Genomic DNA, 23,242 nt, shown 5'->3' with positions numbered 1-23,242 from the left:
TGGCTATCCACTGAGCTAAACTGGCTAAGGCAAAAAATTATATACATGTTTACTAGAATAACATTAGTTAGAATGACATTCTGGCCTGGCTGGTGTGCCTCAGTGGTTGAGTGTCCACCTATGAACCAGGTCAGGGCTCATGCTCAGGTTGCAGGCTTGCCCCCCAGTAGGGGGCCTGCAGCAGGCAGCTGATGGATGATTCTTTCTCATCATTGATGTTTCTCTCTCTCCTCTCTTCCTCTCTGGAAAAAAAAAATACTGACATTCTTATTTTTATATGAGGAAGAAATAGGCTACAAGTACTTGCTTTTCTTCTGCAGGGAGCAAAATATCTTTGCATTTTTATTTCCTTCATATATGGTAAGAAAAATTGTCTCTCTAAGTTATACAAGTAACTTGGCAAATAAAAGATTTATTAACTCAGGATATAACTTTTTTATGGGACAAACTACCAAGTGTCTTAGCATCACTTGTCAGATATTTGACAGCAGCTATAACACAGAGATTGCACAATTTTAACAACCGTAATAAATATGGTCAGTTGATAGCGGGCTCCAAACTTCCTCTGGCTCTTCCTGAGAAAGGTTTGATGACTGACTATGATCCATTAAGAAACATCTAAATGGGAAGAAACACAGAAGTATTTTTATGAGTGTCATTTAGGTGTTGTTTTTTTTAAAATAGAAAATGCTCAGATAAACTAAAGAACTTAAGGTTTAACTGTATTGCTAAAAATCAACACATAACATTCTTGAGCAGTTCAGATGAAAAGGACTATAGAAAAACCTATTTTTAAGGGCCACAAATTCATCTCCTAAATTCATTTTCTCCCTTTTTGAAAAAAGCAATTTTATGCCACTGAGCACAACAGACTTGGAAGTTATTAATGAAAGTTAAGAACATGTAGGCTTATTTTAATATGTCTATTTTGGACCAAAGGACAGAAAACCCCCCACAATATTTAGGTTTACTAAAACTACTAATTCATGATCAGAATAAAAATATTTACCTTGTATTTAAATTCAAAATAGAAGCAGAAGTAATTTACATGCATATTTTATATATAAAGACATTGGGAAGAATATATACCAAAATGTTAACAGTGATACTCTCTCTTGGTAGTGAGATTTCAAGAGATTAAGAACTTTGTTTTTTTTGCTCTTGCAAATTTCTCTTTTTTCCTTAGGGAACACTTATGTCTTAGGTAACTAAAAAAGGAGAAGTAAAAGCAATTGATACTCAAGCACCACATTAACCAAGGCCTTTGGAAATGTAGTGTCTCACTTGCTTCAGTTTGAAAAGCAAGACTTTAGGAGGAAGCTGGAGAGCAGGCGGCCCAGGTGTAAGGCCAGAGCTGGCCCAGGGTCAGTGACTGGCTAGAGGCCACATGGCCACTTGGTGCAGAGCTCAGAGGAGAGCCATGGCCTCTTCATTGCTGGCCTGGGACTCTCTTATAAAAAAAGTAAAATACAAAAAATATATGCAGTCACATGTGAAAACAGTGATCTGCAGAACAAGTCTGGCTCAGTGTCAAGACCCTGGAAATAGAAATGGCGTCAGGCTGGTGAGAGTGCAGGTAACTGCGGGCAGCTTTACCTTCAGAATCTCACAGGGCGCGGCGTCTGCGGGCACAGGGTTCCCACGGTGCTTTGAGTACTCACTTATAAAGACGGACGCTTCATCTACGCTACAGCATCAGAGAGAAAAAGAAGGGAATGAGGAAAGCTTTGGGGGTGGGAACTATGCTCGCTAACTGGATTGTGGTGATGGCCTCACCGGTGTAGACATATGTCAAAACTCATCCGATTGCATGTCTGAAATACGTGCAGCCAGCTCTATATAGATCACGCATCAAAAAATAACGCTCGTTCACAAATGACAGCAAGTGATTATGGTTGGGCCCGAGCGATACACAAGCAGAAAGAGATCCGTGCTGTGGTCAGGAGAGAGGCACGCCTCCCATGTGACCAGCACAGCTAGGTGGAGGGAGGGATGGCCCAGGAGGCATGCTAATCCCTTGCCTTTCTTCAGGGTCACCCCGTTTCTTCTCTCTCCTTTTCACTTTACAGATCTGTTCCCAACCTTATCCCAGGAGAAGCTTGTTGTTTCCAAACTTGTGGATGCTGGAAAATTAGATAACCAGGCTTGGCCAACATTATGATACATGAGCCATCGACTCTGAGCAAACGCTAAGAACTAAAGCTGTCATGTAGGGTTTCAGAGCGGAGCTGAGAGACACCTACTTTGGAGGCTCAGGCAGCTTGTTTGTCTGATTCCCAGTGCATGTTCCAAGGGATGGGCTACAAGACAATTGACCTCTGGGTACGGGTAGTAATGCCACAAGGTAACGTTTGGAGCCTTGAGTTACAACCAAACAGCGCTATAATTGTTTGATGTTTTCCTCCAAATTAAAGATACAATTAAGGACATTCTATGGTAAGTTGTTTTTTTTTTTAATTGACTTACCTTACTTCATTTGCCAAATAGTTTACCAGCTCAGTGATGTTGTTGGTGTTTATCAGGTGCAGTTTCAACACTTGAAAGTATTTTGTCTTTGCCAAAATCCCAAACTCCTTCTTATTTCTGATATTATTCAGAACCAGATTTTGAATCTATAGAATGACAGGTATCGTCATATTAACAACGTGTTAAATGCCAAGTCCTAGTTAATTCCGAAACATTTCTGACAATCAGGAGTGAGACTGTCATCGTGATGTAACGCACTCCTTTGTGAGGGGGTGGGCCGGGGGGGCCGGGGACTGCGTTGGCCCATTTCAGTACTATATACAGTAAATAAGTAGGAAGTAATTGTGGTTAAGCACTTTGGGACTTTTAAAAAAGCACAGCAATAAACAAGACAGCCAGGGTCCCTGCTATTAAAAAAATGTATAGGTTTTAATAAAAGCAAATGAATAGTATGTATTAACGAAAAGATTGAGACAGTAACTTTTCGCTTCATCCAGGTTTCAGGAAAATGATTACCTTCTAAAACCTAATTTTTCATAACAAAAAGGAGATGAAATCTTCTCTTACTTGATGTGAAAACCCTGCCAGCTGGCCAGTACTCATATGCTCCTCCAATTGCTGTAAAATGACCTGAGGGCTGCACGAGTTCAGAAAGGTCTAGAGAAACAAATCAAAACACAGTTGACGGAGAAGCATAATTACTACTCATGTCTGTCCAAGCTGTAAAGTATTCCCTTTTTAAATTTGAAATATCTTTTTTTTTTAATATATTTTATTGATTTTTTACAGAGAGGAAGGGAGAGAGATAGAGAGTTAGAAACATCGATGGGAGAGAAACATCGATCAGCCGCCTCCTGCACACCTCCCACTGGGGATGTGCCCGCAGCCCAGGTACATGCCCTTGACCGGAATCGAACCTGGGACCCCTCAGTCCGCAGGCCGACGCTCTATCCACTGAGCCAAACCGGTTTCGGCAAATTTGAAATATCTTAAAGGATTTCTATTATAGGAAAAAATGCCTCTGTCAACCAAAAATTATTGAAATCAGGTAAGAAGCATTTTACAAAAATGCCCATTCCAACCGTAAGAGCTGTTTAATAATAGGCATGTTGTCATTCTAAGTGCCAAAAGGAATCTATTTAAATACTAGCACTCAGAAGAGCAGCAACAGATGAGGTTATGAATAGTCAGGAAAGCACACAGTCAAAGATAAGCACAGGCGGCTTTGAAAAAAATAAAACGATTAGAACAAACGACCAAGGAAACATTTCCAGATGCTTTGTTCTACTTGTTCTGTGTTACAGCGGGAATGAGAGTTTTTTTGTTTGGTTTGGTTTGTCCTCACCTGAGGATATTTTTCCATTGATTTTTTAGAGAGAGTGGAAGGGAGGGGGAGAGACAGAAAGAGAAACATTGATGTGAGAGACACACTGACTGGTTGCCTGCCGCACACTCCCCGAACCGGGCCAGAGATTGAATCTGCAACTGAAGTACATGCCCTTGAATGGCATCGAACCTGGGACCCTACAGTCCGAGGGCCGGTGCTCTAACCACTGAGAAAATGGCAAAAGTTATTTTTTTTTTTTTTTAAGTTTTGTCCTTAGTGTCCTTGCGGCTCCCTTTGTGGCACCCACACACAGACCTGACTCTCCGCTCTCTTCTACCTCCCTCCTCCAATCACAAAGCCAAGCTGCCCTCCTGGTAGTCTCCTCCTCCAGTTCATTTTCATTCATGGCTACCACCTACTTTGGGGATTGATCCCCTCACGCTTTCCTGGCCTCTCCACAAGTTTGCTGCACATGGATTTAGCGAGATACTAGCTTCCCCAGAGTTTCATTTCTTTTTTTCCCTTTTCTTTATTGATTAAGGTATTACATATGTGTCCTTATCCTCCATTGCCCACTCACCCTCCTAGAGTTTCATTTCTTGACACCTCTTTCCTCCAAGCTGAAATGGATTATTCCTTCTGAAGTATTTCTGATCATTTCACTTAACTCTTCTGGGAAAACTGACTGTTCCCTACTGACAAAGATGCACTCTTAAGGCTTCCCTCAGACTAGCCTCCATCTAGCTTCCAGTCTTACCTTCCACTACCCCCCCACCTCCACCCCCACCCCACAATCCTGCCCTGTCCACACTGATGTGCCCCTGCTCTGCTGGTTTGGTGAAAAGAACACGCGACCTTTCTCGGGGGACATGCAGTTCTAAGACCTTCCGTTTCTTTGGCAGCCCCAGAGCATACTTTCCCGGATACCTTGATATGCTGGTGTCTTTTCTCTGAGTGGGGCAGGAGCATGAGACAGGCTAACGCAAAAGCTGGAAGCTCTAACTGGACATACTGCCTGGCGACTCCAACCATGTCGAGATCATCCGAAACGGGACATCTTGGAGAGAGCGCACGATTAGTCATGAGATGACACTGTCCGAGTCCCTTGTTTGTAGTGTTCCCCACTTGTTACTTGCCTATGCTTTCAGTAATCTTAAGACACTGAAGTGCTGTGCATAACACCTGCTTAGCAGCGAGCAACTCACGACTGCTATGGCGTTCTTCCTGCAGGCAAAGGATCTACCCACAGGAATGCAGACCACTGGCTGCTGCTATGATTATGTCTGAAAGCCTCCACATAAGACAAACGTCCCATGAGACAACACTGTGTCTGTCACTCAGGGTAGTCACAAACGGTACTCTATACTCTCACTGAAACTGGGAACCAACAGCATATCCGGTTACCAGTGGTACCACACATGGAAAGTAGACGTTATAAAAATAAGAGATACTTAATTTAAAAGCAAGTGGTATGTTTACCTTCCCAAGAAAAAGAAACTACCCCGTAACAGATATCTATTAAAAAGGAATTTCACAAGCAATAAATGGGATTTTTTTTTTTTTTTGGTAGGAAAACAAATATTTCACTTACTCGAGAATAGCAATGAGACTCTCACAACAATCTGATAACTGGCTGGGGCTTAAAGGACAAGAGGCTGAAAATAAACAAACAAAAAAATGTAGACACACGCACAACCACAAAACGCGACCCTCCATGGCCCAGAGGAGGGGACAGTACCTGAAAGCAGCGGGACCTGGACCACACGCTGCCAGGCCTTGCTGAAGTAGGGCACCTGTGGGGACACGTGTGTCAGAACGCACGCCTGGGCCAGCAGAGGCTACTGGGCAGTCACAACACGCACACCCCGAGCTCACATGCTGGATGCTCAACCAAAGTCCTCAACTGATACCTCTGTGTTTGAGGTGATTAGACTGTAGGATAATTTTTCAGCAGCCCTGGCCGGGTAGCTTAGTTACAACAAATTAACATTTCTCTCTCAAAAGCAAACAAACAAACAAAAAACCCCCAAAACCCCACTTAGTTGTACATTTAAAAGGGTGAATTTTACATGTGAATTATAAATTTTTTTTATTGTTAATTCTCACTTGAGGATATTTTTCCATTGCTTTTTAGAGAGAGCAGAAGGGAGGGGGAGAGGCAGAGAGAGAGCAACATCAATGTGAGAGACACATTGATTGGTTGCCTCCTGCATGTGCCTTGACCAGGGCCAGGGATCAAACCTGCAACCGAGGTACGTGCCCTTGACTGGTATTGAACCCGGCACCCTTCAGCCCGTGGTCTGAGGCTCTATCCACTAAGCCAAACTGGCTAGTGTGTGTGTGTGTGTGTGTGTGTGTGTGTGTGTGTGTGTATCTTAATTAAAAAAAAAAAGAGATCTATGTGTTGATATGTAACAATCTGGACGACACCAATACATTATATATTTTTATGTGATAATGATGATGTGGGTGCACAACTTATGAAATTTAGAAAAAAATGACGTGGTCTCTGACTTTAAAGATCTTCAAAGTCCCCGAGGGGTGGTCGAACGTGTAATTAGGGTAAATGGTGCTCTGACAACCATCACAGATGAGTCAGCGCTTTGAGGTGTGACGCACGGGGCCTGGACAGTGAGGTACTGGAGGAGGTGACATCGGAGCTGAGTGTTCCGAGTGTGAGCACCACCGTCAGGAACATCCTCCCACAGCAGATCAGCTCTGTCCTTTATTAAGGAGACAATCACTAACCGGGCGTGACCAGGAGTCACCAGGCCAGAGAGTATAGAGATTAAATTCTATAAAACTTACTTAAAAAAAAATTACATACCTGCCACAAAGAATGGATGCTAGAAATGGCTGTTAAAACTTTCCTTAGATAAGGAATCTGTGGGAAAATAAACAAAAAACAAAATGTTCCAAAGATCACCAAAACAGAAAATTTCCACATGAGATATCGGATTCTTTCAAAGGGAGTATCAGTCAAATTCATCTTCCCTGAGAACCACCGCAGCAGTGCGCTTACACATCCACGAACATCAAACGAGGCCAGGGAGCCCCCCCTCCCTGTTTCCTGGGAGATCTGCATCATTCTGAGTCTGCACTTTCCCTGGCCTCACAGGAAGTCCTGAGCCAGGGAGGGTGACGTTTGCAGCATGCATCCGTTCAGTAGCGAGCACCGCCGGCAGCGGCTGAAGCGCTGCCGGGCCAGAGCTGGAAACGACACTGCAGGGGAGGGTACCACGTCTTACCATGTTGAAGCCAAGAAGCTTTTGCAGGAGTCCGTTCCACAGCTGCAGGTCATAGATTTTGTATTCTAAACAAAGCTCAGTCACCAGTCTCACTGCCTACAGGAGAGAGAAAAGTCGTACTGCTCTCCGCACCAGACAATCAAACCACCTCTGCCAAAGGCATCCGACCCCCCTGGGCTCCGGCTGCCTCGGACACTAACTTCCCACAGACAACGCGGAGGAGGTGAAGCTCTACCCCTTCCTACCCAGGGCCGTCTCTTCTCTCGTCCAGACGAGGAGAGACAGGCCTGGGGAAGGATGCTTTCTCTTGAGAGGGATGGCCTTGGCCTTCAGGAAGAGAGGTAAGACGCCCAAGTCGCCCCGTCACCCGCCAGGACAGGACAGAAGAAAAGCTCTCACAGCGGCAGACTGGCCCGGGAATAGTTCCTCTGGTTTTGTCTTTCAGGAAGCTGAGGTGACAGGTGACTCGGTGTACATACCATGGACTCGTGGTTGTGGTTTTTCCATAGACCCTTAATCATGCCTTCCTTAGGACTGTTGCAAAATAATTCATAGGTAATGGGGATATTCAACATCTCAAAAGACGCCAGGAAAGTTATACATTTCAAGTAAGATCTGGAAAACAGAGGCATTCACAGTAAACATTCTCTTAGGCCATGTTTACACTTAAAATAAAAGCCACCATCTGGATAAATTAGGCCTGTTTGTTTGTAAATGCCTATTCTAGGTTTCTGAAAAGATCCACTGAATATAATATTAGGAAGACATCAGTTTGAGCAAGAGGCAGAAAACATTCAGTGTCTAAAGGTCTCGCAGGAGCGAGGGGAAGAAGAGCTTCTCACAGGCCTGTTTCCCTGTTGCCACCATGTCAAGGACACCCAAGGTCCATTTCCATGCCTCGCTGATGCCCTCTTCCAAACCACAGCCCTGCCAGCTACCCTCCCAAACAACGACCTGCTTTGTTGCCTATTTCTTAACGCGATTTATTTATTTATTTTTTTAATATATTTTATTGATTTTTTACAGAGAGGAAGGGAGAGAGATAGTTAGAAATATCGATGAGAGAGAAACATCGATCGGCTGCCTCCTGCACATCTCCCACTGGGGATATGCCTGCAACCAAGGTACGTGCCCCTGACCTGAATCGAACCTGGGACCTTTTAGTCCACAGGCCGATGCTCTATCCACTGAGCCAAACCGGTTTCGGCTCTTAACGCGATTTAAAAAGTCTACTTACTTGACTTCTTCGATGGGCTTTTTGAAGAGCGATTCTATAGTTTCCTTGTCAGCCAAATACAGGAGACACTGAAGAGCCCGTGTTCTGTGGGCAAAGGTTAACTGACCCATATCTAATGTCTGTAAAACCAAACATGTTTGGGGAGTTGCATGTCTGCATGCTGTGCCTGAGTCAAAACTCAGGTAACACAAGCAACATCATTTTAAAAACATTTAAAGTCAATCTCCGTTCTGAGGGAGTCAGTAGTTGGCAAAGTGTGGTCCATGGAACCCTGAGGAGTGTTCCTCGAACTCATTCAGGAGGGAACGGTCAAAGCTGTTCTCCTAATAACACTGCTGGTTCAAATCAAGGAAGGGACGCCCCCCTGTGGTGGCAGCCCGCAGTGGCAGCACTGAACATGAGCGATGACCTCCACTCAAGAGGGTTTGATGAAGCAGTAAAAATTAATCTGATTAAACCTCAACTCTTGAATAGATTAAGAGCTCACATTTGAATATTAATTAATTAAAATGTACTCATGAATATTCTGTCTGACAAAATAGGAAGTGTGCGTCAGGCATACTGCAGCGTGATGGTTTTTTCAGGGGAAAGCGTGAGCCACTTTTCCTGGAAAGCCATTTTTACCTGAAATAATAACTGCTATGCATGAAAAAAGGGGAAAATTCCCTCTCGCTGTCAAGGACACACCCTCAGCTTCTCACACTTTCCTCCTCTCCTTCCTCTTATCCTTCTAGCTACACCTTTGTCTCCCTGGGGTCCTCTCCTTCCTCTTATCCTTCTAGCTACACCTTTGTCTCCCTGGGGTCCTCTCCTTCCTCCTGTCCTTCTAACTACACCTTTGTCTCCCTGGGGTCCTCTCCTTCCTCCTGTCCTTCTAGCTACACCTTTGTCTCCCTGGGGTCCAATGGCCTCCGCACATTTCTACATGCTCACGCAAAGAGGCCCTGCTGCCTTTACGAGAAGCAAAAGGAATGGGTCGTTTCAGCTCAAATTCAGTGCGTGACTGGAGGGGAAGCCGGCTGCGCAGGGCCCCGAGGCCAGGGTGGAGTTTTCTCTGGTTGGCCCCTTGCTATCAGGAATGCTGACCAACCAGGGAGTTAGCAACCCTGAGTGTAGATAACCTGTGGGAACTGGCACACCATTCGGTTTGCTAAGCGGGATGTTACAGAAGCCAGCACTACATGGAGTTTGGCAGATATTACAAAGTAAGGCATACTTTGAATAAGTACACAAGTGAGCATTATCTTAATCGCCTGTTAATGATATCGAGCATGGCAAGTATGCAGAGAAAAATATTAGGCTGAGATGCAGGACATGAGTTTTGACTAAGTTCCCAGGACTTACAGTTGTAGCTGATGTTGCAAATATAAACAGCATTCTTGAACTATAATCAATCGGACGAGACTGGAGGAGATACAGGACTCTGAAAAAAGTTGTTTAAAAGTTGTTATATTTAGATACACAGAGAAAGTCATTAGGCATCCCAAACAGAGATCTGAAGGGTTATGGGTCAAGGCCATTTTTGCTTTCCCTTTTACCTAGATGATAACACAATAAACAGTCTTCTCATCCATCAAATGGCTAGTTGATCTCTGATCATTTAAATTCTATGTAAGAAATTAACACAAACCATAGCTGCAAAATACACCAACTACTGCACATGGACGATTTTGTTTTCAGTCAAAGCCTGGGATCAGTGGCACCGGCGTACTGGGCGGGTGTAGGGGGCGTGGAGCTTTCAGTGGGAAAAGGCTGGAAGTTACACAATTGGCATGAAGGAAAAATCCCTTTTGGGCTCCTTTCTAGGGATTCTCTCTCTCCGAGTTGTTAACACGACTTCCCTGTGGCTAATTTAGTCAGACATCCTAGGACCTGCCTCATACTTAGCTAAAGGTGCCTCCACCCCCAACACTATGCAAGCACTCAGTGAAGTCCAGAGGCAAGGAGGCCATGAGGGGGGCAGGCCAGCTCTGTCCGAACCAGGAGAGATTCTTTCCTTGGGCTGGTCCTTCCACGTCCTCTCTCAGACCTCCAGGGCTGATGCAGGGCTTCCTGGGGGACCTGACCTACTTGTGGCCTAGACCAGGAATGGCAGAAAGCTAGCTGTGTGTCACCACGCCCTCTCCCACGCCTGCGCCAAGCATTGCTAATGGGTTACCACATTCTTTCTGATTCCGGCCCAGAGAGTCTTCCCAGGAGAGCAAGTTGTGATCAATCAGACTGAGCACTGGGTGAGACTGATGTGCCTTCTCTGGTCTGTCTCAGGTTGGAAGGGAGAAGAAACCCTGGTGGCCCACGGCTGAGCCAACCCAGCTCAACAGGCGGAGAGAACATAAAGGGGGCTTGGGCCTAGGTCCCAGCGAATTGGAAGGTTTCCTTGGCCTGAGGCGCAGTCTCTGCTAAAGGTGTTCTAAGAGGCCTCGACATTAGTAGGAACTCATTGAAGGTTCAGAAATTCTGAATCTTGGCTGCTGCTTATTTATTGCGCTGCAGATACTTATACCTGCTCACAGCCATATATCAAAGAATTGATTCTTCGCAGAGACTGATCCAAGCTCTATCAGGAAAGGGTTTTCAAAACTGACCTCTGACAAATTTACTAGTAAGATTCCGACTGGGCAAGAGGATATGGGTAAATATAAGCAAAGAAAGAATACCTTCGCAGTGCTTCATCTTCTTGAAGTTCAAAGATTTCTGATGGGTTCTTTGAGAAAGTAAAAAAGGAGAAAAAAAAGTCAAGACTTAATAAAGTTTGTTGAGCTAGATAAAATTATGGAAAATCTATTAGATGAAAAACCCAATATAAAAATTGTCTACATGCAAGAAATTTCAGTACAATTCACTATATTTTCTTGCTTAGAAAATGGGTTTACTAACATTCATTCAGTCAAGAAAATATTTGCACATAGATGCATGGCCGATGGGCACAGACCATGGGGCAGTGAGGTCCGGTGGGGGGGGCCAGATGTGTGTGTGTGTGGGGTGGGGGGTTGGAGGGGGTCAAGGGGGGGAAAAGGAGACATGTATACTACTTTCAATAATAAAGCATTATACCAAAAAAAGGAAAGAAAACATTTACTGAGCACTCACTAGGTGCCAGGCACCGTTCTGGCCACATGGGCTCCCTGAGTAAACAAAACCTACCCTCCCGTCCTCCTGAAGCTACAGCCATTGGGTAATTTTTAAAAGGACTCTATGAATTTCAAATGAGTCGCTCACTAATTCAGTATATTTTCATGGGATTTACAAAGCAATGTTTTAGGTGCTGTGTTCGAACCAAGTTCCTGGCCTTGAGGAACTTTTCGGTTTAGAACTCCAAATGTGTAGGTTAAACCATTCTGGTTCCTGAGTCAACCCTGCACTCTGAAGGGTCCAGATGTGCCTCTGACTCCTCTGTGCCCCCTGAAGCACAGATTTTGTTCTTCGTAAATACTTAGAGGAAACAGTACAGACATTTCTGCATTTGGATTGCTGAATCCCTCCATAAATTTAGATTTAATGATATTATTTCTAAAAAAGCTGACATTGGCAAACCCACGATAAGAACTTTACAAACCAAACTGGCCTGCACCCTTCCAAAACAGTGTCCGTCAGAGTTAATATAGGTTCAAGTGAGAATTCATGGACACAGACAACAGTGCGGTGAAGGCCTGGGGAAGGGGCGGAGTGAGGTGGCGGGAGTCAATGGGGTGGGGGAAGAGGACATCTGTAATACTTCCAAAAACAAAGATAAATCGTAAAAAAAGAATTATCAATAGATGTCAAATTGGGGCATATGCATGGTGGGGGAGGAGTTTGAAGAGAAACAAAATATACTGTTTCAAAGTACCTCCCTCTAATAATTACAAAAGGAAACATAGTAACTGTGTAATAGAGAAATAGACAATATTTTCACTAAGGTATCTAATTTTTTAAAAAATAGGTTTATTCCCGTTACACTTTATTTTAAAAAATATTTTCATTAGCCGAAACCGGTTTGGCTCAGTGGATAGAGCGTCGGCCTGCGGACTGAAAGGTCCCAGGTTCGATTCCGGTCAAGGGCATGTACCTGGGTTGCGGGCATATCCTCAGTAGGAGATGTGCAGGAGGCAGCTGGTCGATGTTTCTCTCTCATCGATGTTTCTAACTATCTCTCTCCCTTCCTCTCTGTAAAAAATCAATAAAATATGTATATAAAAAAAATATTTTCATTGATTTCAGAGAGGAAGAGAGAGGGAGAGCGAGATAGAAACATCAATGATGAGAATCATTGATCAGCTGCCTCCTGCACGCCCCCCACTGGGGATCAAGTCCGCAACCTGGGTATGTGCCCTTGATCAGAATCGAACCCAGAACCCTTCAGTCCATAGGCTGATGATCTAGCCAAGGTTAAGTAAATTAACCTCACCTATTAGGGCAAGCAGACATCTGGGCCAAATGTCATACCCTGAGAAGGACATAGTATCGTTTAGGTAGTACTCTGGCCCAAAATGCATAATTCTAATCTTATAATAAGAAGACATTATACAAATCCAAATTGAGGAGCAGCTTAGGAAATAACTGGATTCTTTTCTTTAAAAATGTCAGTGTCACCAACAACAAGGAAAAGTTATGGAACTGCTCTAGATTAAAAGAGATTACAAATGTAACAAATAAATGTTGCACATAATCCTGAACTTGATCCTGGTCCCAGGAGGAAAACTTGCTATAAAGAACATTATTGGGACAAATGGTTAAATTATAACATGGACTATAGATTCAAGTCTGTTTGTATTGTATCAGTATTATGTCAATATTAAATTATCTGACTTTGATAATTATACTGTGGTTAAGTAAGAGAAAAGCCTTGTTCTTAGGAAATGTGCTCGTAACTATTAAAGGGTAAAGGGGGAAGACGTATGCAATTTACTCTCAAATGGTTCAGAAAAATATTACGAATATATACATTATGGGGAGAGTAATAAAGCAAATATGGCAAAACGTTGAACTCTGACGGAGCTGGGTGAGGGATAGACAGGAATTCTTTCATTCTACTGCAACTTTTCTGTATGACTGAAATTACTTCAGAATAAAGTAAATCCGTGAATCTGAGTGTAAGAGCAGGCCATTTCTCTTTTTTAAAATATATTTTTTATTGATTTTTTACAGAGAGGAAGGGAGAGAGATAGAGAGTTAGAAACATCGATGAGAGAGAAACATCAATCAGCTGCCTCCTGCACACCCCCTACTGGGGATGTGCCCGCAACCCAGGTACATGTCCTTGACTGGAATCAAACCTGGGACCTTTCAATCCGCAGGCCGACGCTCTATCCACTGAGCCAAACCGGTTTCGGCAGGCCACTTATTTTATACCTATATTCACCTGGAATCACCAGTTGAAAGGTAAAATAGTTGCAAAACAATATTTAAGCTGAAAGAAAAAGTGGCCCAGCTGGTGTGGCTCAGTGGTTGAGCATCCACCTATGAACCAGGAGGTCACGGCTCGATTCCCAACCAGGGCACCTGCCCGGGTTGTGCGCTCGATCCCCAATGTGGGGCGTGCAGGAGGCTGCCAATCAATGATTCTCTCTCATCACTGATTTTATTTTCATCTTTCTCCCTTTCTCTCTGAAATCATTAAAAATACACATATTTTTAAAAAAGTAAACAACGTCATTAAAACTCATCAGATAATAGGAGGTACTAAACTGAACAAAGGTTTCTTCTTTTAAGATTCTGTGCTCCTAATTAGAAGGTTCTCCCAGTGTGAGACAACAGATATGAAAGATACTCTTGAGGACAAACTTACTTCGCCAGGTTTTGTGGATGGGCACAGCCATTTTTTCAGCAACATGTCCCACACTTTTTCCAGATTAATTTCATTGACTTCGGCTATTTCTTTAGCTGCTGCGTGAATATCTAAAATATTCAAGATGAAGAATTAAAAAAAGAAAAGTCTACATTCTCAATGCAAGAGAACTAGGAATCAAAATGATAGCTCTCCTCGGACAACAAGATAGCAAGGGTGCTGTCCTCACCGGGATAGTCCTTGCCAGAGGCATTCTGAATTCTGAGGTTGATGCTAGGATGTTCGTACAGACTGACGATGAGATGTGCTGGTTTTCCAATCACCCTCAGATACTCTGCCGTGTTCAGCTTGTGGGCTATGAGCACGGCCTCGGTGCCTGATCGCCGGTACTGAATGTGGAGCTTCTTCAGCAAAGCCTCGGCTTTCTCACGCGTTTCATCCTTTAAAAATTCCCAAGCACAGAGAAACGCTTGCTTTCTAAATCTCAAGGGAGACACAGACTAGCCTATTTACCAATCCTGGGAGGGAGGGCCCTGCCTTAGTTACATCCTTAAGGATCCAATACAAAGGCCTCAATCTCTTTTTCCATTTTAGGCACCCAACCTTGGGAAACCCTGGGAAAAGCTTACCACCAGGACAGGATGAGGAGGCATGCGAGGTGAGCACAATTTAAATAAAAAAGAAAGAGGAGCCTTCGATTTTAGCGTTCAGACACACCTTAGGTGGGATATTCTGCAGCCATCTCTCGGTTAAATACAGGCAGAATTTCAAAGTGGACATCTTGAAGGAACCTGAAAAGATAAAGAAGAGAGCAGATCTTAATCCTTTCAAAACAATGTATTTTAGTCAAATTAGCAAGTTTTTTTTTTTTTTTTTAGTTATAAAAATGCATGCTCACAGTATAAGAACAACCTAAACAGGACAGAAAAGTGCCAACTAGGAAGCAAAACCAGAGGCCCCTTCTTCAGCTTCCATTTCTATTTCTTATATTCCTCCCAAGTCTCCTGTGTGGGCGCACACACATTTTAACCCCAAAGGGATAAGACCATACACATAGTACAATTTGCTGTTCTCACTTAATATACATCTTGGCCCTTTGCGACAGCATGGATGGATCTGGAGTGCGTTATGCTCAGTGAAATAAGCCAGTCAGAGAAAGACAAGCGCCACATGATCTCACTCATTTCTGGAATCTAATGAACACAATAAACTAACATGCAAAATAGAGAGACTCACAGATAGAGACCAGGCTGACAACTGTCTGGGAGGGGGGGAGGGCGTGGAGTTGGGGGATCGAGGGATTGAGTAAAAAATTTTAAAGAAAAACTATGGGCACAGACAACAGTGTGGTGATTGTTCGAGGCGGAGGGGGGGCTAGGGAGAGGTGGAGAAGAGTATGGGAGGGATTAATGGTGATGGAAAGAGAGTTGACTTGGGGTGGTGAACACACAATACAGTGTACAGATGATGTGATGTGGAATTGTGCACATGAAATCTATAATTTTGCTATCCAGTGTCACCCCAATAAATTCAATAAAAAGGAAAAAATATATGTATACATATGTAACATTTGGACATCTTTCCAAATCAACTACATAGCACTCTATCCTAAGAAAATGTGCTCTATTTTTTAAACCACTTTCTGATCAATGAACATTTTTAAAAATTAGTTTTTTTCAACTTTTGTTACAACAAAAAACCATGGCAACGAGTACTTGTGTTTGTGTACCTGTTTGATTAGGTGAGACTATCTAAGGACTCATTATTGGAAGTATGACTGGATAGTGGGAAGTTAAGCATCAATTCATATTCCCACCGTCGAGGGGGAGCCTGTATCCACACGCCCTGAGCAAGCAGCAAGGAGCCTTACTTCCCCGACTGGGGCCTTTTTAACATCCAGCAGTAAAACAAGTGAAGAGAGAGGGCACATACTTTTTTGAATTATCATATTGCTTCTCCTCAAAGCTATAAACATAGTTTTGTTTTGTTTTTTTACTGAAAGTTCACAAAGCAACACAGCTGGCCATTCTAAGGGCAGTTAAAGGAAGAACCCCTACCTTCTGGGATATCCTGGGCAAGACTGAAGGCAATAGCTACCGCCCACTCCGGGTTGACTATCGACAGTAAGTAGGATTCGATGGTCTGAGCAATCTTGGTTATTTCCTTGTTAATCAAAGTTGAGGACTTCGCTTGTGGTGACTTCACTAGTTTTGGCTTCAGTTTTTTTTCAAAGACATGCTTGGCGACAGACACATACAGAGTGTCCAAAGAAAACTTCAAAGGAGAAAAAAAGAAAAGTTAAGGCTGGTTGATGGGAGAAAGAAAGCAGCATAAAGTCCTCTCCGCAGGATCCGACTAACGAAAGGGTAAGGAAACGCCTTACAGAGCTGGCACCTGTTACCTTCATCAGCTTGGAAATGAGCAGCAGTGTCGGGAAGGACTCCTCACTGAGCTCTGTAGCTGGAAAGGAAACAAGGACGGTGGGATTGGCTTAAGAAGAAAGTGTTGGCTACTCAGTGAAATTCGTAAGAAGTTAAAGAACATACAGAGGATTTTCCAGAAGTTCTGTGCTGTGCCAAAAAATATTAGGTGAAAAGGCAGTCTGGTTTGGGCGGCCGATGGCAATGTTATCACATGCTCCAACATATACTGATACTCGAGGTCCACTGGGGGGGAAATTCTCCTGTAGGACTTCAGGTGCTTTAGAAGACTCAAGGCCTGTATCACAAGAGAAAGCATTTTCCTTTGAGATTAAATTAACCCTAAGTGTTTTAAAAATCATCTACCTCTTGACTGGCTGGTGTAGCTCAGTGGTTGAACGTCAACCTATGTATGAACTAGGAGGTCCTGGTTTCATTGTGGGCTTGGTCCCAGTGAGGGGCATGCAGGAGGCAGCTGATCAATGATTCTCTCTCATCACTGATGTTTTCCTCTCTCTCTCTCTCTCTCTCTCTCTCTCCCTCTTTCCTTCCTTCTCTGACATTAAAAAAAAAAAAATCACCTAACTCTATACCATCATAGATTTCTGTTTCTGAGATGGTACTGTTTTCATCAAGATGATGGAAATCTTTTGTAGTTTTACCTTTAATGTTATTCTTCTAAACCAGTGATGGCAAACCTTTTGAGCTCGGCGTGTCAGCATTTTGAAAAACCCTAACTTAACTCTGGTGCCGTGTCACATATAGAAATTTTTTGATATTTGCAACCATAGTAAAACAAACATTTATATTTTTGATATTTATTTTATATATTTAAACGCCATTTAACAAAGAAAAATCAACCAAAAAATTGAGTTCGCATGTCACCTGACACGCGTGTCATAGGTTCACCATCACTGTTCTAAACCATAATTAATCTGGTCATGAAAAAAATTATACCATGTAAATCCATGGAACCTTGTTGCTGGTAGGATGTCTGGTAAAGGAGAGTGTTCCCTATGCTCTCTTCAAATAGTTTGAGAGCTATCTCCAAAACACTTGATTTCATTTTAAATATAGAGGCAGTAGATCTAAAAGTAATCCTCTATATCCTTTACTTCTCTTTGGTTTAGATCTCATATTTCTCAGACTTATATAAACTACCTTTTGAATCAACTCATTCTAATTTTTTTAAAATCCAATTTAAAAAGAAGATATAAAAGCTTCTTGCCGAAACCGGTTTGGCTCAGTGGATAGAGCGTCGGCCTGCGGACTGAAAGGTCCCAGGTTCGGTTCCGGTCAAGGGCATGTACCTGGGTTGCGGGCATATCCCCAGTAGGAGATGTGCAGGAGGCAGCTGATCGATGTTTCTCTCTCATCGATGTTTCTAACTCTCTATCTCTCTCCCTTCCTCTCTGTAAAAAATCAATAAAATATATTTAAAAAAATAAAAAATAAAAAAAAAGATATAAAAGCTTCTATGATTAAAATTCAGAAAAAAAACTAAGAAGTTACTGAAAGTACAGAAATAGAATGAGTGAGTCCTAAACCTACCTACCTGCCGCCATAACAAATAGTTTTGCCTTAATTTTTCCAAATCAGTCTGTTACTGACTTCGTTCTCTTAGATTTAAATCGCCTCAGTACAGCAAAAACTGAATTAAGGTAAATGATGAAAATATGGGAAGCACGAAAAAAACTTTTTATTTCTGTATCCCTTTTAAAGAAAGGGAACTAGAATAAAACGTGGAGTTTTAAGGAACCTCAAAAGACCGCCCAGTAAGACATCGGATAACTAATTTTTTAAGGATCCAAATAAAAATAAAAAGATAATTAAAAATATATTTATTATACCTGGTTAATATTAATGTTGGTTATTTTTTCATCGGCTCTTTCGATAACTTTCAGGACAACTTCAACCATTTCATAGTCATAGGGATCCAACTATATAAAAACAAAAATATATCAAAACCAGAGAAGATGGTACCTGGCTGGTAGTTGGTTTTATTCAGTTATGTTCATTAGTACAGAGACTGCAAATACAAAATCTCAGTGCACAGCAATGGTAAATTAGATTATTCTTTAAAAAACATTTTCTCACTTCTAAAATTAGTTCTGTTAGGATAAACATACATGCTTTAAAATGTCTCAAAATGCCTTTTTTAAAAAGCTGGATAAAGCAATGTTGTTTTAATACAGAAAGAGACTCGTACAGGCCTAAAACCCTAAAAAGATAAACATATTAAAATTTTATAATTTTGAAAGATTTTAAAATTAAAATTCTATTTCTTCCATTTATGATGGGAAAATTAGAAGAGAAGGAAACTGACCTTTTCTTGGAAATGACATAACTAGAGTGTGGCCTCTAAGCAAATGTCTCCAAGGGTTCCATTCCAGCTCTAATCATATACAGACATGAATAATTAATTGGGTGGCATCTATATGTTTATTAAAAGGGAATATTCTCTTTGTTCTTTGTTCCTACTTACACATCATTATTTTTTTTTTCTTCATTTTTTAAATGCCAACCCAAGGCACATGAATAACACTGAACAAAGTGGGAAGATGATCTCTATGGTACCTAGAAATTTTGAGCAAGTTATATATAATTTTTGGCTGAAGTGCAAGCAAAATATAAAACTGAAGTATTTCTTAGAATCTTATTTCCCCTTCCTTCAAACTTCATCCCACCACCAAACTACCTCTTGACCTAAAAATTCCAACTCTCAGATCTCCTAACAAAAATAATTAAACAAGAAGGCAAATATGTATGCATGAAGATATTCATTGTAACGATTTATAGTAAAAAAAAAAATTACAAATAATTTAAACGTTCATCTATAAAGGCCTGATAAAACACAGATTTCATTCCTATTGTGGAATAACAAATATGTATTTGTCAAAAATGAGATAGATGGAGATTTACTGACATTTAATAACAATATAGTAAGTGAAAAAAGAGAGTAACAGGATAATATATTTAGTGTAAGATAGTCACCAAGCTATTAACATTTTTATCTATGGAAGTAGGGTTAACATTTTTCACTTTTTAGGTTTATACCTTTCTCTCTAGTTTTTCAAAGGATAGGTGCTATTTATTAAAATCTGAAAAAAAGGCTGTATCTACTTTTTAAAAAAAGAAAAACTGCTGTATTAAGCTATATTAAAAATCTAAAGTTACTTCAAAAGTAAAAATTATTAAAATAACACAGGGCTTACATTTCCAATTTGGTCCTATGTAGCTAATTAATTAAGGGGAGAGGGGCATTTAAAATGACCTGATGTGCTCCTTCCACCAGCCCTCTCCCTTAGAGAGAATGCCACTAACACCACGTTCACTTCACCACACCCTACCTTATGGAGGATCCCACTAAGACTGATGACCAAGTCCTTGGTGCTCGTCAGTAACGGCACCATTTCCAGGGCTTTGGCCAGGAGCCTGGCGTGCTGCTGCGTTGCGGAGGCCGAGCTCGCGTCCCCCTGGCTGTGGCTGGCGTTCGTGTTGTGGAGCAGAGTTTCAATGAACAGCTGAAGAGCTGCATCACAGTTCAGCTGAAAGGTGCTAAGAGAAGTAGTCGGTTACACACCAATCCCTGCAAATGCACACGTTTCCATACAAATATCTCGGAAAACTTAAGTCCCTGCTCCTATCGCTGAAATCTAACCCTCCTGTTGTCCAGTCTTTTTTTAAAAAATATATTTTACTGATTTTTTACAGAGAGGAAGGGAGAGGGATAGAGAGTTAGAAACATTGATCAGCTGCCTCCTGCACACCTCCTACTGGGGATGTGCCTGCAACCAAGGTACATGCCCTTGACCGGAATCAAACCTGGGACCTTTCAGTCCGCAGGCCGATGCTCTATCCACTGAGTCAAACCGGTTAGGGCCTGTTGTTCAGTCTTATAATCAATCAGCTAATCTACCTATCACCGGAGTTAACTATTGCCTTTAAAAAAAGATCAAAGGTTATTCTTGCTCTTCCGCCATCTTGGGGCCTGGGGAGGCCTATTGGCACCAGGACTCCTCAAATGACCAATATGTTTGGAAGGCTGTGGTCCAAGATCATTTTTGTGGCTATTAGCAAGGTCTCTGGAACCAGAGAGAGTGCACAGCTCTTCTTAAAACTGAAGGTATTCATGCTCAAGATGAGACTGAATTCTATCTAGGCAAGAGATATGTAAATTGACGATAATATGCAATAAAAACTGTTAAAATTAAGAGATGTGTGAAAGCTCTTTGAAACTAGTAATGTGCCAGGAAATAGGTCATTCTATTAGAAACATCTAAGATATAAATTACCAATCATCTATTCCTACTCATCACAGTAAATTTTATCTGTAACATTTAATCTTTAATTTTTTTCATTCACTTATTAAACTATTTTTTAAAATTCTCCCTAAATCCTACTTTTCACTGATTTCTTATTTAAGATTACCTTGCCCCTAAATTGATCTGAGTTAGAAGTTTAATTGCTCAATAGAATACTCCCAAACTTCCCTGACTGTGGGAGTCATCTGCAGCTCCTATTAAGGATCAGATTCCTGGGCCTTTGCCCAGACCTGCTGGAGAAACACCAGGGAGGGGCCCAGGAATCTGTATTTTTTAAATCATGTGTCCTAGGTGATGCTTATCATGAGGGGAGTTTGGGAAAACACTTAAAAAGGTGTTATTTTAAGAGGATTTAATCCTGGATTTATTCAGTTTGAGGACGAGCAAAAGAAAACATCATGCCTAGCCACGGTGGCTCAGTGGCTAAGTGCTGACCTACCAACCGGGAAGTCACGGTTTGATTCCCAGTCAGGGTACATGCCTGGGTTTTGGGCTGGATCCCCAAATTGGGGTGGCGGGGGTGGGGGGGAAGAGAAACATCAGAGGTCTGGGGACCACAGTAACAACCATCCCTACTACTGTGTTCTCACGGTAAGGATTGCCACAGTTTGTATGGCTAACAGCAAAAATACCATTCAAGTTTTAAGAGTTACCTGCAATATTCCAGAAGGAGGCTTGTGTCCATATCTGTATTCTCCACAAGAGCTTTAATGAGGTCTTTCTTGGTGAGAAAATGTTGCCTGAAAACTGGCTGAAAAGAAATCTAGAAATAAAAAGAGCAAAACAAAAAACTCCACTAAACTGAAATGCATTAGAATAAGGGCACCATTGTGCTGTGCCTTTTTACTATCTTTTTTTTTAATAGAAAAGCATTTTTCTGAGACTCCCCCACTTGTTTTTTTAGCACACTACCCAACTTGGCCACCATTCGGAGACTTCAGGTATATTTTGGGGTGGATCCTAAATCTCTCTCAGTCACACTAACCCTTGCCTCTTCATCGGTAAGTTTGGTTGTTTGCAACAACCAGTCCCATGACTGCACAGGAGTTACACCCCAAAACACATACCATTTCTGTAGTGGTTACATTCTTGGTAGGTCAACTATTTGCAAATTAAATAAAACATTTTACATTTATAGTACAGAAAACAGGATTTTGTTTGTGTTTGAAAAGTAAAAATAAGGGCCATTTACTTTTCCCTGGTTGGAGGTCTTAAAGCTTACTGCACCTGTACATACATTTAATATTATCTTAAACCAAGTAATAGCAGCACAAAAGTATAAGGCTAAAGGCGAGGCCTGAAATAGTATAAATGTCAATTAATGCTAGACATATTCCTATAAATGAGAAAGGTAAACAGATGAAAATGATGTCAAGCCTCTTTTAATTTCCTTAAAAATATAGAGAAAAGAAAATGAGACAAAAGGCCTCTACTTCTTTGAAAGCACCAGTAAGTGTACTGAATATATATGTACACACATATAAAACATACATATACATATATACCATATATACATATACATATATACACACACACACAAACATACATATATACACACACACACACATTATATATATACATTATATATATATATATTTCTCTCCCCAAAAGTAAAGAATGAGATCTTTGAAGTTTTCTAACTGGGTAGATCAGTGATGGCGAACCTTTTGAGCTCGGCATGTCAGCATTTTGAAAAACCCTAACTTAACTCTGATGCCGTGTCACATATAGAAATTTTTTGATATTTGCAACCATAGTAAAACAGACTTATATTTTTGATATTTATTTTATATATTTAAATGCCATTTAACAAAGAAAAATCAACCAAAAAAATGAGTCCGCGTGTCACCTCTGACACGCGTGTCATAGGTTCGCCATCACTGGGGTAGATATTAGAATGTATGGAATTTTCGGTGCCACAGAGAATACTTACACCACGTTTACCAAGGCGAATACCCCACTGGGCATCAGTGCTGAGTTCACGAAATCTGAGCTCCATTTCTGTTTCGCGATAGAGACTGGCCAGCTGAGAGCCCACCAGAGATATTGACTAAAAAATGAAAACACGTAAAATTCAACTGCACACAGAATATGTTCCAACACCTTCTGGATGAAAACCAACAATAAAAATCATAACCTTTCTTTGTGCTAATAATGTGACATGCTATATAATGCTCTGTACACAGTCATTGCTTATACAACATTCAGGTCATTCAGCTTCTGGCATGATGCCATCAATTTAGCCTGGCTTTCCTTCATAAGAAAAGACCAAATTGTAGTTATCCTGCAAAAGCAACTCCCCCTTCCCCAGGGCAAATTTAAAACACACACACATCAAAGAGAAATGTTGCATCTATTAAACTTTGTCCTACAAAAAAGAGCAAGGTCATAGCTCAAAGGATTAAAATACACTAGAGTAAACATAAGACATGAGGTCTATGGCTGCATACAG

The 23,242-nt window shown here is 41.6% G+C and overlaps 1 protein-coding gene across 1 annotated transcript in view; it reads right to left on the bottom strand.

Moving 5' to 3' along the window:
* Nucleotides 1-316: 316 nt before the first annotated feature.
* Nucleotides 317-23,242, bottom strand: part of KNTC1 (kinetochore associated 1) — a gene marked incomplete at its 5' end in the record, with an annotated part of 59,285 nt that continues 36,359 nt past the window's right edge. Inside the window, 23 exons of the mRNA XM_081114104.1 lie at nucleotides 317-618; nucleotides 1,597-1,687; nucleotides 2,467-2,612; nucleotides 3,034-3,123; nucleotides 4,721-4,850; nucleotides 5,385-5,448; nucleotides 5,532-5,586; nucleotides 6,621-6,677; nucleotides 7,042-7,137; nucleotides 7,521-7,656; nucleotides 8,279-8,397; nucleotides 9,623-9,701; nucleotides 10,936-10,982; nucleotides 14,046-14,155; nucleotides 14,275-14,485; nucleotides 14,763-14,836; nucleotides 16,103-16,319; nucleotides 16,447-16,505; nucleotides 16,592-16,763; nucleotides 18,316-18,405; nucleotides 19,816-20,023; nucleotides 21,444-21,553; nucleotides 22,724-22,840. Of these exons, the coding sequence (XP_080970230.1) occupies nucleotides 598-618; nucleotides 1,597-1,687; nucleotides 2,467-2,612; nucleotides 3,034-3,123; nucleotides 4,721-4,850; nucleotides 5,385-5,448; nucleotides 5,532-5,586; nucleotides 6,621-6,677; nucleotides 7,042-7,137; nucleotides 7,521-7,656; nucleotides 8,279-8,397; nucleotides 9,623-9,701; nucleotides 10,936-10,982; nucleotides 14,046-14,155; nucleotides 14,275-14,485; nucleotides 14,763-14,836; nucleotides 16,103-16,319; nucleotides 16,447-16,505; nucleotides 16,592-16,763; nucleotides 18,316-18,405; nucleotides 19,816-20,023; nucleotides 21,444-21,553; nucleotides 22,724-22,840 (2,499 nt within the window). The 3' untranslated portion in view covers nucleotides 317-597. The remainder of the gene's footprint in view (nucleotides 619-1,596; nucleotides 1,688-2,466; nucleotides 2,613-3,033; nucleotides 3,124-4,720; nucleotides 4,851-5,384; nucleotides 5,449-5,531; nucleotides 5,587-6,620; nucleotides 6,678-7,041; nucleotides 7,138-7,520; nucleotides 7,657-8,278; nucleotides 8,398-9,622; nucleotides 9,702-10,935; nucleotides 10,983-14,045; nucleotides 14,156-14,274; nucleotides 14,486-14,762; nucleotides 14,837-16,102; nucleotides 16,320-16,446; nucleotides 16,506-16,591; nucleotides 16,764-18,315; nucleotides 18,406-19,815; nucleotides 20,024-21,443; nucleotides 21,554-22,723; nucleotides 22,841-23,242) is intronic.

Source organism: Myotis nattereri (assembly GCF_964212035.1).
Source record: "Myotis nattereri genome assembly, chromosome: 19".
NCBI classification, from domain to species: Eukaryota; Metazoa; Chordata; class Mammalia; order Chiroptera; family Vespertilionidae; genus Myotis; species Myotis nattereri.
Note: the sequence above shows the minus strand (reverse complement) of the source record. Positions and strands in the feature narration are given on the sequence as shown.